This window comes from Myotis davidii, unplaced genomic scaffold, assembly GCF_000327345.1.
Source record: "Myotis davidii unplaced genomic scaffold, ASM32734v1 scaffold125, whole genome shotgun sequence".
Lineage (NCBI taxonomy): Eukaryota > Metazoa > Chordata > Mammalia > Chiroptera > Vespertilionidae > Myotis > Myotis davidii.
In genome coordinates this window covers 389395-402193 of record NW_006299390.1, presented here as the reverse complement: position 1 = coordinate 402193, position 12799 = coordinate 389395, and the positions used below count along the sequence as shown (strand labels likewise).

The window sequence follows — 12799 nt, the reverse complement described above, 5'->3', positions numbered from 1 at the left end:
TTATTACAGACAGGTTTTTCATTTTTTAAACTACAGCCTTAGGAAATAAGTCAATAATTAGAAATAGTGATTGATGCACAAGGTTAAAAATCTATGAGTTCTATTATACGGGTCCTGCATAATGTGAACTGTTGTCCATTTAGATACAGTCCCAGGAAACACCAAAGCCTTCGTTTACTGGTATATGATGGGATGTGGGATTGCTGAACGATGCTGGGGGCAGAGGTCACAGACTGCAAATACTAGGTGGCTACTTCCAATTCTGTTTATCATGTCAGTGTGGGTCTTTAAAGAATCTGTGTTGGGGTGAGAAAGGATGCTCCTCACAATAGTAGCTTTTGACCTCATTTGAGTCAGAAACTTCTTTAAGTTCAGGGACCTAGGTGAGGAACACCTGCTGGGAGAATGTTGCAGGGGTGGGTACACTGGAAGAAAAGCTGCAGAAAGAGTCACCAAATGTGCTTTTATCTAAAGTTAAGAAAGAAGAAATAAAAGAACTATTTCACTTGACACATCCCAGAGAGCAAGACAATCTCACCTTCTAAGTGCTCATTACATATCCTGTTCTGAAAAATCATGCTGCAACCTACATAGCATCTTAAAACACCAAATTATGGAGGTTACTTGCTACGAGTAAAGATGGCACCTATAGTTATTAAAAGGTGTTATTTGGGCATCTGAAGCTGACAATTATATCAGCTTTACTGCAAGTGCCTAAACTTAAAATAACATATTTACAGATATATTAACTTGGGTAGTTAAAACTGATAAGACCAGTTTATTATCCCAGAGAAAACATCCTAGGATAGGAAATCAGAAGGGTTACTCAGACTCTAAAATTAAATTCCAAATTATGTTATCTAATTTAGAAGCTAAAGACCTCTTATAAATCTAAAATGTGATGAAATAGCACTTCTTAGATCTAAAAGAGAAGTATATTAAGAAATTAAATAATGCACTTGACTTCTGAGATAGAGTTCACCATCACACGTATATTGTGTGCCCCTTCGTGCTAAGGGTGGGAAACAGCAGAGAGAGAAAAATTGATTATTGAATTGTGTGGACCTAATTGATTTTGCACCTGAAGAAATAGATAACGATAGGAATATGATCAATAAACAGAGACTGTGACTATGAACATGTGTGTAAAACATCAGTGGCAAAGAACTCAGGCAAAACATTAATTTTCTTTAAAAATTTTTGGATCATGGAACGGAGGAACTTAATCTGCTGTAATTATGGAAAATGTTGAAGGCAGAACCATAGTGAAATATTTCTAACAGAAGAACATTTCACTTATTCTTAAAGACACCCAGAGAAGATATTGCGATTTTCTGAGGTTGTCTGTTTGGCCACTTTTGTCAGAGAATTCTAACTCTCCTGGCTTTGACTCCTCACTCATCCACCTTCTTACTGAACACTCACTCACTGAGCACCTATGATATGTCGGACATTGTCTCCTGGGACGTGCTAGTGTCCTCTCTCAGCTGGGCTTTCTCAGGAGTCCACTCTACTCTCTCTTCCTACTGTGTTTTTGTACATTTTAGCTTCTAAACTACAAGTCCAATCCTGACATTTGTTTAGAATGTGGAGATGACTGACCTCTATTGATAGGTAAACACAAATTCCTTAGCCAGGCAAGCATAGCCGTTAATCATGTGTCCTCACCTACCTCTTCAGTCACACCCCAGGTTCTTGCCCAGGCACTCTACATTTGGGCCAAACTGGACTTTTGGGTGTAACCCAAATGTCCTGTAGGCTTTCAAACCCATGCCTTTGCTTATTGCCTTACCAACAATTTATCCACCCCCCTCCCCCTTTGACTCATTTGCCAAAATTCTGTATTTGTCCCAAGGCCAAATTGGTTATTACTTTCTTTGTGAAGTTCTTCCTGATCTTGTTTGGCAAAATAAATGGTTCACTCCTCTCTGTTCATATACAATTTTGTTCAAATAACTAGTTTAGCATCTATGTTTACTCTTTTTCGTATGTTGGTCTTAACTGGCTGTGTTTTACCGTTTAGATATACAGTGTCTTATAAAAGGCTATTGCACTTTACCTGCCAGGTAGACGTTAGATGTCGAAATTGATTGAACCCTCTATATCAGTGGTTCTCAACCCTGGCTGCACATTAGAATCATTTGGGAATCTTTTCAAAATTCTGATTTCTGGGCCTCATCCTTCGGAAATTCTGTTTCTTTGTTATGGGGTGGGGCTACAACATTAGTAACAAAGAAACAGAATTTCCGGAGGATGAGACCCAGAAATCAGGATTTTAAAAAGATTCCCAGGTGATTCTAATGTGCAGCCAAGGTTGAGAACCACTGCTCTATACAGTCTTTTGTTGTTGTTGTTCAGGTGAAATAAAACTGTAAACTTTAAACTAGATTTTAATTTGCTGGTTCCTTAGGTTTTCCTGTGTCTTGACCTAATTGGTAGCAGTGGGACCAACTCTGATATAATTATATAGTGAGAGTCTGACCACAGAGAGGATGTCACCAACTCCTCAGTGTCCTCTTATTAATTAATTGTCAGCTGCTAATTAGGTCAAGAACCAGGTTCAGTTTCTGACTTGCCAATTAGTTTCTTCCTATTCCTGTGCCCTAAATAGTCACTTTGCAACCATGTTCTGAAGACTGGTCCCAAGGGTGAGAAAGTAAAAACTATCAATAAGGCAGTGTCCAACCATCAGCAATACTGAGACCTTAACTCAAATCCATTATCTGTGTGCTTCGGTTCATTTTTCAGATGCCTTCACAGGTCTATTTCCTAGAGTACCAGACACAAAACCACAAGGTGTCTCCCAAGAATGTATACACACTTTGGCTGCCATTATTAATTCCAATGGGTTAAATCTGAAAAGAAAGAAATGTCCATTGAGCTATCATCAGCTGTTAGTGTGTATACTAGTACATTTTTTGGGGGACACCCTGTATTTAAAAGGACACAGAAATTGAACAAATGCATCCAAACAACTACAATTCTTACAGAGATATTGAAAACAAAAGAAGGACATGGATCAAAATAAGTGATTCCTGAAGATCTCAGGAGTATTTTCATGATCAAATTGAGGAGAGTGGTAAGGAAAAGGAAAAGTAGGCTTAATACAGGTAAATTCATTATCCTGGTTTCTTCGTGGCTTACGTAATTATATATGTGTAAGCTTGGGTTTCATTAACATCGCTTAAAATCTTCCAGAAAACTAAAAAATTAAACTTAGATGCATCGCTTTTCCCCTTTTCCTCCAGAAGTTAGTTAAAATCATTAGAGGCTCGTGCTGCGATAGCTGAGTCTATCACACATGTTTTTCCTCCATGGTTTATCTCTTCTTTATTCTCTTTCATGCTGCTTTAAATTAAAATATAAAAGATATATAAAAGTATTAAAATTTCGAGAGAACTATGGGACACTTTCATTCTCCTCTCTCAGGGAATATCTAAACCCCACCTGGAGAAGAAAAACAGAGAAGATAAAATTTATTCTTAGATTGAAATAAATATTTTTTAAGGGAGGGAAATCCAGGACAGCAATTTCTTTTTGATCAGCTTAAATTCTTATCAGTCAAATGTCATCATTTTATGCAAGCAATGTTTAATTACTGGTGCACTATTAAAAGAGACCATATAGGCAATGAGGATAGATTTAGCTTTCTCTTAGATTTTAAATCCTATTTCTTTTCTTATATGAGATCCATCAGATTTCAACATTGGGGACTTCAAGAACCTTCTGACACTCCATTTTTACTTATCCCTATAATCATAAGCAATTCGCAATTCAATTGAGTAACATTAAACGATAAACCCTAAACTATCTTAATAAAGATTTATTTTAGTTAGTTTTAATTCATTAAAATAAGCAGGTGATGTATTTTTTTCCCAGGGGATTGCATGTCCTATTCTAACATGACAAGACCATGGAAAACTCAGATTCACTTCACAGGCAGCCCTGTGGCAACACAATTACTCTGCTCTCGACTCCAGGCATCCTTTGTACAGGGAGGGAGGCCAGGTTTTCTCTGGACTGCTTCAATGAGGTTATGAGGGGACCTGGCAGTAGATGACTGTAAAACTACCGAGGATTTTAATTGCTATCTAACTGTCCCAGGAAAGAAGAATACATATAAAAGAGAGGTTTACATCTTTTTGCAATATTTTGGAAATTTTGAAGTTTTACAACTTTGTTCAAGCCTAAAAACACCTGGGTAACATATCAAGATTAGCAAAAATGGCTACGGTTCTTATTCAATCACCCTAAAATCTATCTAATCTACATTTTATAATTTACCAAGACTCTGACTATAAGCAGATTTCTAAGAAAACAGAAGATGTGTATCAGACCTAAGCTCACAAGATTTGAATAATTTGGGACAAAGCACTGATTTCTCCCGGTCTTTTTTTCATTCCTATTTGTACTCATTCAGTCTGTCAAAGCCCAAGAAAACCCCTGGCCCCAGGTTCTCCCCAAGAAAACATGTCCAAGGCTAACAGACCCACCACAGCCAAGGGTGAAAGACTGGGGATCTTTGGGACTGCCTCACGTGGAAGACATACTACAACGTATTCAAGCACCATTCTCCCCACCAATCTTTCTCACCCAGAGTGCTGTGCAAGATAAAGGAGAACAAAAGTAATCCATTGTGAGGACTGGCTATTACCCAGGAGGAGGAGACTTGAGCAGTTTGGTGACGACAGGATGGAGGAACACAACTGAGTAGAGCATGCAGGCAGACGGAAAGACTTGCTTCTTGGGGATCCTGGTGGGCTGACTGCTAATCCCAGGATAAATAGAGGGCATTGACCGCTAAGCCAAAAGTTCAAATGGACAGTGCAGTGCAATGCAGCAAAGTGTACACTGTGTCTATGAGGGGCCTAGCTAAATCAGAATGGAAAACTGTTGATCTGATTTCTCACAGTCTATTTTCATCACATGACTAATATTTCTTTAATACGTGGCGTGGCCATAGACAGGACCTGTGACAAATCCACAGTTTTGGTCCTGTCTGATCCAGCCACAATCATATCATTAAAAGGTAAGATTAGGATTTGCACCAGGGATAAGTCTCGAGAGAAGTCTTAGAAAAATGTAATGTGTGGCTTTCTGTTTGTATAAAGACCAAATATTAATGTTAAAGCCAAGATCTGCCAAGATCTTCTCTTTCTTTTGCTGTTTCAAAACTTATTTTATTTTCTCTTTTAACCCATGCTGCACTTCCCCATGTTTAACATTGCAAATTTCACACATGTATAAAGTCATGCAGATGAATTATTTTACCTTTGCCTGCACCTACATCAGGTGGAAGAATACCAGCTTTAATGAAGGGAAACAGAAATAGGACACTATATAGTTAAATGTAACACACCCATGAGCATGTAAAGCTATATAAAAACACTTACTACAATGCTAAAGCATGCAAGAAGAATGAAGTGTACCATATCAGGTTCAGGGGACAAAGACATATTTGTGTCCCCAAACTTACGCAGTACTCAAATCCACATTTAAGGTACATTATTCATGCTTGCCTATTATATAAGAAGGCTTAGGATATCTCAAACCAATTTTGGAGTAGCACTGACAATTTCTTATGCTATGGAAGATAATCAAATCAATAATCCTTAAGCAATTCTACAATTTAGAGACATGCAAAAAGAGGAAATCTTTTACAATATTTTTATTGAATCTAAAGGTTTTCAAAATAATTTTAAAAAATATGAAAGTATTAATTTCATTTCTAGATACTTTAATGGAGCTACTTTGCTTTCTCTGTACCAAGTGGCCTACCAAGGTACAGAGTCCCACGCTCATTTGATAAACGCACTATTTCATTTCATCGCTAGAAAACCTAAATCAATATGTAGACTAGTAAACCACTTTCTGGTGAACCAAGACCAGAACCTGAAATACTTATATTTACTCGAGTATATGTATGCATATCTGTGCGTGCATATATATTTGTATTACATACATGTGTACGTATGCACATGTATACATATTTGTATTACATACATGTGTAAGTATATGTGTATGCATATATGTAAAGTTGTAGAAAGGAAAAAACAGTGCCTTGAACTTCAAATTCAAGTGTGGCAAAATATTGTAATTTCCCACACTTACCTCAATATACTAATATAAGTTTAAAATTTTCACATGGACTTGGAAAACAAATATCAAGTAATATTCTAATAAGAAATAATTGATTTTATATATCTGGATAAGAAATTACACGTAAGTGTTTATATTAATTGAGTAAGATGAATACTCCATGGTCAGAAGAAAAGAGAAAGTACACATTGAAGTAAAGGAGCTTTGTTTCACAATACTTATAGTTTTATGGATTTTATACATACCCATCTTACCTTCATCCACTGTTGTTACAGCTTCCTCTGTGATTTGACTTCCTGATCCTGCTGATGTTTGTGCATAGAAATAAAACTTATACCGAGTGCTGAAATTTAAATTTTTTAAAGTCCAGCGTGTCTTGTTGGCAGGAATTTTCAAATCTACCAGTGGGCCTAATTCATGGGTGCTGTTAACTGTCAAGAAGAAAAAAGAGCATTTCCCATTAATTGTTGTAGCAATACTATTATAAATAAATGTGTCCACCCAAAATGTCAAATTTGGATTACACTGATTTTTCCCTTCTCCCAATAACTTACTTGGCTGGTATTTTAAGGTGTACTCAGTCAAAATGCCATTCGGGTGGCTTGGTGGATCCCATTCCAAAGTGAGAGAGTCTAGTGTTGGGTTAACAATTTTCAAGGAGGACGGGGCACTGGGAACTTATAATGAGAACACAGTCAACATAAAGGTTTTTCAATGTTTCAAAATGGAGAGACCCTCAGGAAAGAGCATGGTGAGCAGCACGCTGTCCCTCTCGTCCTTGTGTATGTTGTTGGGAAGAATTGTCAATAGAGGGTTTTTAAAACATTTAAATCATCAGTGGTTTTTGGTGTGTTCTGAGACTTCTGTCACCTACTCATATAAAATGCAGTATTTGAGTAGGAGGGAATTCCTACTCCATCTGTCTGATTTTATAGCTCCTGATGCAGAAAGCGTGGCAGTTGAGATAGTTCTAACTTTGATATATGAAGTGACTTCTCATTAAATGGGGTCTCTTTGGTGTATGACAGTTTTCTGATGTCAGACAAGGAAGCATGCTGACTTGTCTTTCAAAAACAGATACAGCCCTGGCTAGGTTGCTCAGTTGGTTAGAGTGTTGTCCTGATACCCCAAGATTGTGGGTTTGACACCTGTGGGTTTGACACCTGGTCAGAGTGGGCCTAATTCATGGGTGCTGTTAACTGTCAATAAGAAAAAAGAGCATTTCCCATTAATTGTTATAGCAATACTATTATAGATAAATGTGTCCACTCAAAATGTCAAATTTGGATTACACTGATTTTTTTGCCCGGCATAACTGATAAGCTCTTATAGTTCCTATAATATGGCATAAGATGGGGAAATATAGTCTCTACTGGCTCCTAAGCTAAGGGAATTTTATAGTTGAATCACGACAGCATTTCTCATCTCAGGGATTTGGCAGGTGGAGTCATGTATTGTTAAATAATCCCAAACCTCATGTTCAGAGGTCTTGTGCCAAATGAATGAGGGTTACTATTTTCTAGTTACAGATAATGTCTAATGATAGCACCTACCTAAACCCCATGCTCAAAGGTCTGTATTAATCTACAGAATACTTAATTTTCAATACCACATATGTAATTTTTCTTTAAAAAGTATGATTTGAAGTTCCTTTTGGAATAACACTTGAAGGTATATGTACATATTCCACAGCTATAAAGAATAACCAGTTGGTATTTTAAGATAACAGTTTTCTTTTTCCTTTTTAATGATATTTTCCATTATCCCTTCTTCCAATAACTTACTTGGCTGGTATTTTAAGGTGTACTCAGTCAAAATGCCATTCGGGTGGCTTGGTGGATCCCATTCCAAAGTGAGAGAGTCTAGCGTTGGGTTAACAATCTTCAAGGAGGACGGGGCACTGGGAACTTATAATGAGAACACAGTCAACATAAAGGTTTTTCAGTGTTTCAAAAGGTATTAAAATGACATATTTCACCATGTTCACACAATCATTAAGGTGTTTTTTTTTTTTTAACATTCTTGTTCCTGATTCAGCTGAAAATACATTGATAGAAACCTGTGACAGGTACCCATTTACCATTCTCTTTCTCTTTTTTTCTCACCATTTCCATTTAGATTCATGAAAACCATTCTCTCAAAATACAGACTTTGCCTTTATATGGATTGAAATCAAAAAATTTAAAAAAGACAATAAATTTAATAAAAATTTAAAAAGATACTGTACTTATTTGTTTAATGAATGATGTTTTAATAAAAGCAAACTAGTGGCCCTGGCTGGCTAACTCAATTGGTTAGAGTGTTGTCCTGATCCGCCAAGGTTGTGGGTTTGACACCTGGTCAGGGCACATACATGAAGCCACCAATGAATGCATAAATGGAACAACAAAGCAATAGGTCTCTCTCTACTCCCCCTCTCCAATAAAAAAATAAAATAAAAAGGAGTATTTTCTAAGTTAATAAGCCAGTCAGAGAAAGACAAATATCACATGATCTCACTTACGTGTGGAATCTAATGAACAAAATAAACTGACAAACGAAATAGGTTCAGAGACATAAGAGCATAGAACAGACGGACAGATGTCAGAGGGAAGAGGGGTGGGGATGACAGGAAGAGGTTAACCAAAGAACATATAGGTAGACATATATGCATAGCTCATGGACACAGACAATAGAGTGAGACAGGTCTGGGGTGGAGTGGGGGCTGGGTGGAAGGGGGTAAAGAAGGGGAAATGTGGGACATCTGTAATACTGGCAACAATAAAAAAAGAACTTACTTTAGTGTTTGTATAATGAAAGTCTACTGGAACTAAAACCCACTGATGGCACCACTGTTCTGCCTGTCACTCTCTCCAGAAACCAGGGAGCCATCCTGAATTATTCCCTCTGCCTTATTCCCACCATCTCCTGGGACACTAGACCCACTGATGGCACCACTGTTCTGCCTGTCACTGGCCAGAAACCAGGGAGCCATCCTGAATACCCCCTCTGCCTCATTCCCACCATCTCCTGGGACATTAAATCCCGTGAATTCCACCTCGTTCCCTCCTCTGTTCTCTGCCACCACCCCATTTCAGTGCCTCTGTGGCCTTTGCCTGTGTCTACAACATACCTGGCTCATAGTTCTAAGTACGGCGCGGCTATAGGGTTAAGCCTCGGACCGACCTGTTGGCAAAGCCACAAACAAGTCCCAGCTTAGAGGGCACAGTCCTCTTAGCATAATTAGGTTTGACCTTATGATACTCCCTAGATCAGGGGTGGGCAAACTTTTTGACTCGAGGGCCACAATGGGTTCTTAAACTGGACCGGAGGGCCGGAACGAAAGCATGGATGGAGTGTTTGTGTGAACTAATACATGTTAACACTGCTGCTGGTGAAGGAGCGGAAGGGGAGAGCAAGAGACCCCTCCGCTCTTTCGGCTCCGCGGGCCGGACAGAACAGCCGAACGGGCCGGACACGGCTGCCCTAGATACTTCCTAGGTAGCTAATGGGCTGTGGGAGGTGCAGCAAGTGCTGCCAAAACAAGTGAAACTCACAAGAACATTGTAACTATGGTGACCACTACCTTGTTTACCTCTGGCTATAAAATAAAGGCTCAGCTCACCTCTGGATCTCTCTCCATGGCCTCAGCCAGGCAGAGGAAGACCATCTAGACCCAGCTTATTCTGTCTGTCTGTCATTTCTTCATCTTTTTGCTGCCCTCACTCAGGCTTTCAAACCCTTAGCTGAGCTGGCTCGGCACAGTGCTAAGCTTCCCCCAAACCAATGAGTGGTTCCTAACTCTGGAAGATCACAGACCCCTTTGAGAATCTGATGACAGCCCTAAATACTCCCTAGAAAAATACACACCTTTTTCCATGATACTGGTGTTCACTGACTCCCTATGAGAGACTACAGTCCCCAGGTTAAGAGCCTCCGGCTTAATATCACAGCGTTTAAGACCATCCATACAGGTCCTCCCTAGCTGGCCTTCCCCTCTTTTCTCACCATTTCCGGCTACACAACTCGCAGTTCCCCGAGGGAGCCATGCTGTTTCACACCATTGTGTCTTTGAGTATGCTACTCCCTCTCTTCTTTATCCTTTCATTCCCTGGTCATCTCTTGTATGACACCTTCCCCTGAACTATCCAGGACCAGGGTGGAGTCTCTCTAGGGAAAGCCTGGAGTGGAAGGAGCCTTTAACCGCTAAGGAGCGATGAGACGGAGGACCAACAGTCATGATGAGATGGGAGCGGGGACACAGGATGAGTTCAGAGACGGTTGGGAAGCCGCTGACTTCATGAGCCCTTCAACCAGGAGCCAGGACAGAATTTGTCTGTGAACTGCTTTCACCTAAAAGAACTAATGAATCCATAGACGTTACCCGGCTCATTTTCAATACTGGCTTGAGGCAAAATTGAAAAGAGGTAAGGCTGATTTCCAGTTCCTTTTCTAACCCCTATATTTCTCACTTAAGGCCTCTCTTCCTCATCCAGTAGGCTCCCATGTCCAAACTCTTCCTGTCCTCACTCCCACGTAACGAAGATGTGGGCCTCTCTTCCTCTTGCAGTGGGCTACACTTGCAATGACTTTTTCCTTCTCTTCCTAACCCATTTTATCAAGACTTCCAACCTCTAACTCAGCTTATGTGTAGAATAAACTATGCAGGTGCCCTGAGAAACAAATGAACTGTGACTTGTAAATTATTTTCTTTTGTAGATGGTTTTAGGGTATCACATTTAGTTCCCACACTTCAGATTAGGTAACTGGGCTTATAGAAGCTATACAGCTTGCTTCCTAATGACCCAAATAAACATCAAGTTAGCAAGGTTTCTGACAGTGTGACGAAGGGTGGACAAAAATTTAAGTCAAGGGAGAGGGGATTTTAGGACAGCATTCTGCGGTGTGACGCCTTCATCCCCTCCGTCCACATAAGGGCCTCAAGCCAGTATTGAAAGTGAGCCAGCTCATGCGTGCTGTGTTCATCTGTGGGAAATCACGTTCGGCTTCCAGAATATACTTTATTTGGGGGCCCTTCTGCCACACAAAGCCTCTCAGCATGTGCCACATGTTGCTAGGGTCTCAGAGACACGTCCACCTCATACCTCCTTCCGGCGTATGAAAGACTCTGTCGGGGCTGGCAGGGCCCTCCCCCTTCCCATTGACCACGCGGACGTTCAGTGTGTAGTGGCTGAAGGGCTCCAGCCCCGGCAACATGCCGTGGGTCTTGCTGCCCTGGAAAGTGAGGATCTTTTTCTCAATGTGGCGTCTGTTTCTTTTTGATGAATTCTGGTCCGTCCAGTAGTAAATCTGAAGCAGCAAGAACAAAAGTCGGGGATGTGTAAGGAGGCAACCAAGATTCAAGTTTTATGGGCTTTTCCCCAGAAAATTCCCATAATTGGTGCATTTTGGAAGATTACTGGCAAAACTGAAAAATATTGATTCTGAGGCAGGAGAGTCAGAAGCCCACAGATATTGAGGAAAGTCAAATTAAGAATAGCTGATGAAGCTGGGCTATCCTATTTTGCTGGAGGAATATAAGTGAAATAAATGAAATAGCACAACACCCATTCAGTTCTCTCTAAAAGCCAATAGAAGGATTTCAGTGTCTGACATGTAAAATATTCTAAAAGTAAAAATGACTGGCCAATATTTAGATACTTTTTCCAGAGTTAATAGAACTTCATGTACAATATGTCATTTAGTTTAGTCCTAAAACCCACAGTGAAGCGTTTATTATTATTATTTCTATAGTACAGATGAGCCTTTGCATTATCCAACTGACTTGTGCAGGGCACAGGACAATCAGGAGTGACTCTAGGTCTGGGGCTCTCGCTCTTATTTTTTGTATTATATTGTAGTTGATGAACAAAATGTTGGTTAACTTCGGTTAAAAATCCAGAATTGTTGTTTATTAAGTCTTTTTAAATTTTCCTTAGCAGACATTTTTTTAAAGAGAAGCCAACATATACAGAATTGAACAATGTTAGAGAAAAAAAAATAAAATTGAACATGATGCAGTGCAAATAGTGACCTCTAGGGGTCAGGGTTGACAAATGAAAGGAGGGACTCTTTATGGTGAATGTAAAAACAGATGACTATCAATTAAAAAAAACCCCTCTATAAAACCCCTTCTTTCTGTGCTTCCCAAGAATGAAGATGGTTGATATTCATAAGAATGACCCAGTTGGTACTTTATGATCTTAAAGTATAATATGAATTATTTTTTTTAATGTCTACATTATTTTCAGGATAATGTGTGTATTCACATGTGGTCGGTATAGTTTTTAAGCTAGGTGCATTTTGTTATATCTGATTTTTCACACATTAGTTTTCCATCTTTTGTGCGTATGTTAATTGCTTAGTTGGCAAAATCTTAGGTTATCTGTGTGAAAAAATGGAGAAAACATTCCCCCCACCCCCCTCACTTTTGGATACAGTGAAATCTTGATTCAGTTTCAGCTGGGGTTGTTTAGATGTGGCCTGCCTGGGGCGATAAACGAGATGAACTCTCAAGAACAACTTCTCCAGCCAAGAAAAGTGCATCCGGCCTTCACTGACGGGCTGTTCCCAAGGAAAGAACAGGGGAGGTCTCCCTTCACTTACCCGATAGCCTTGCAGGTGTCCTCGCACACTTTTCAGAGGCACCGGGTCCCAGTGCACCTCAGCTAAGGTACTGTTCACCACGGTCACATGCACGTTCCCAGGAGCTGGGGACTAG

General features: G+C 39.7%; 1 protein-coding gene and 1 long non-coding RNA gene across 2 annotated transcripts in view; one reads left to right on the top strand and one right to left on the bottom strand.

Moving 5' to 3' along the window:
• The window catches only part of LOC107184852, a 21065-nt gene extending 12092 nt beyond the window's left edge, over nucleotides 1-8973 (top strand). The window contains exon 3 of the long non-coding RNA XR_001515751.1: nucleotides 8963-8973. This is a non-coding gene — a long non-coding RNA (uncharacterized LOC107184852). The remainder of the gene's footprint in view (nucleotides 1-8962) is intronic.
• Nucleotides 1-12799, bottom strand: part of NRCAM (neuronal cell adhesion molecule) — a 193714-nt gene that overhangs the window by 14378 nt on the left and 166537 nt on the right. The window contains exons 23-27 of the mRNA XM_006774857.2: nucleotides 12685-12788; nucleotides 11184-11388; nucleotides 7884-8006; nucleotides 6354-6530; nucleotides 5272-5307 (exon numbers count right to left, since the gene is read on the bottom strand). Of these exons, the coding sequence (XP_006774920.1) occupies nucleotides 5272-5307; nucleotides 6354-6530; nucleotides 7884-8006; nucleotides 11184-11388; nucleotides 12685-12788 (645 nt within the window). The remainder of the gene's footprint in view (nucleotides 1-5271; nucleotides 5308-6353; nucleotides 6531-7883; nucleotides 8007-11183; nucleotides 11389-12684; nucleotides 12789-12799) is intronic.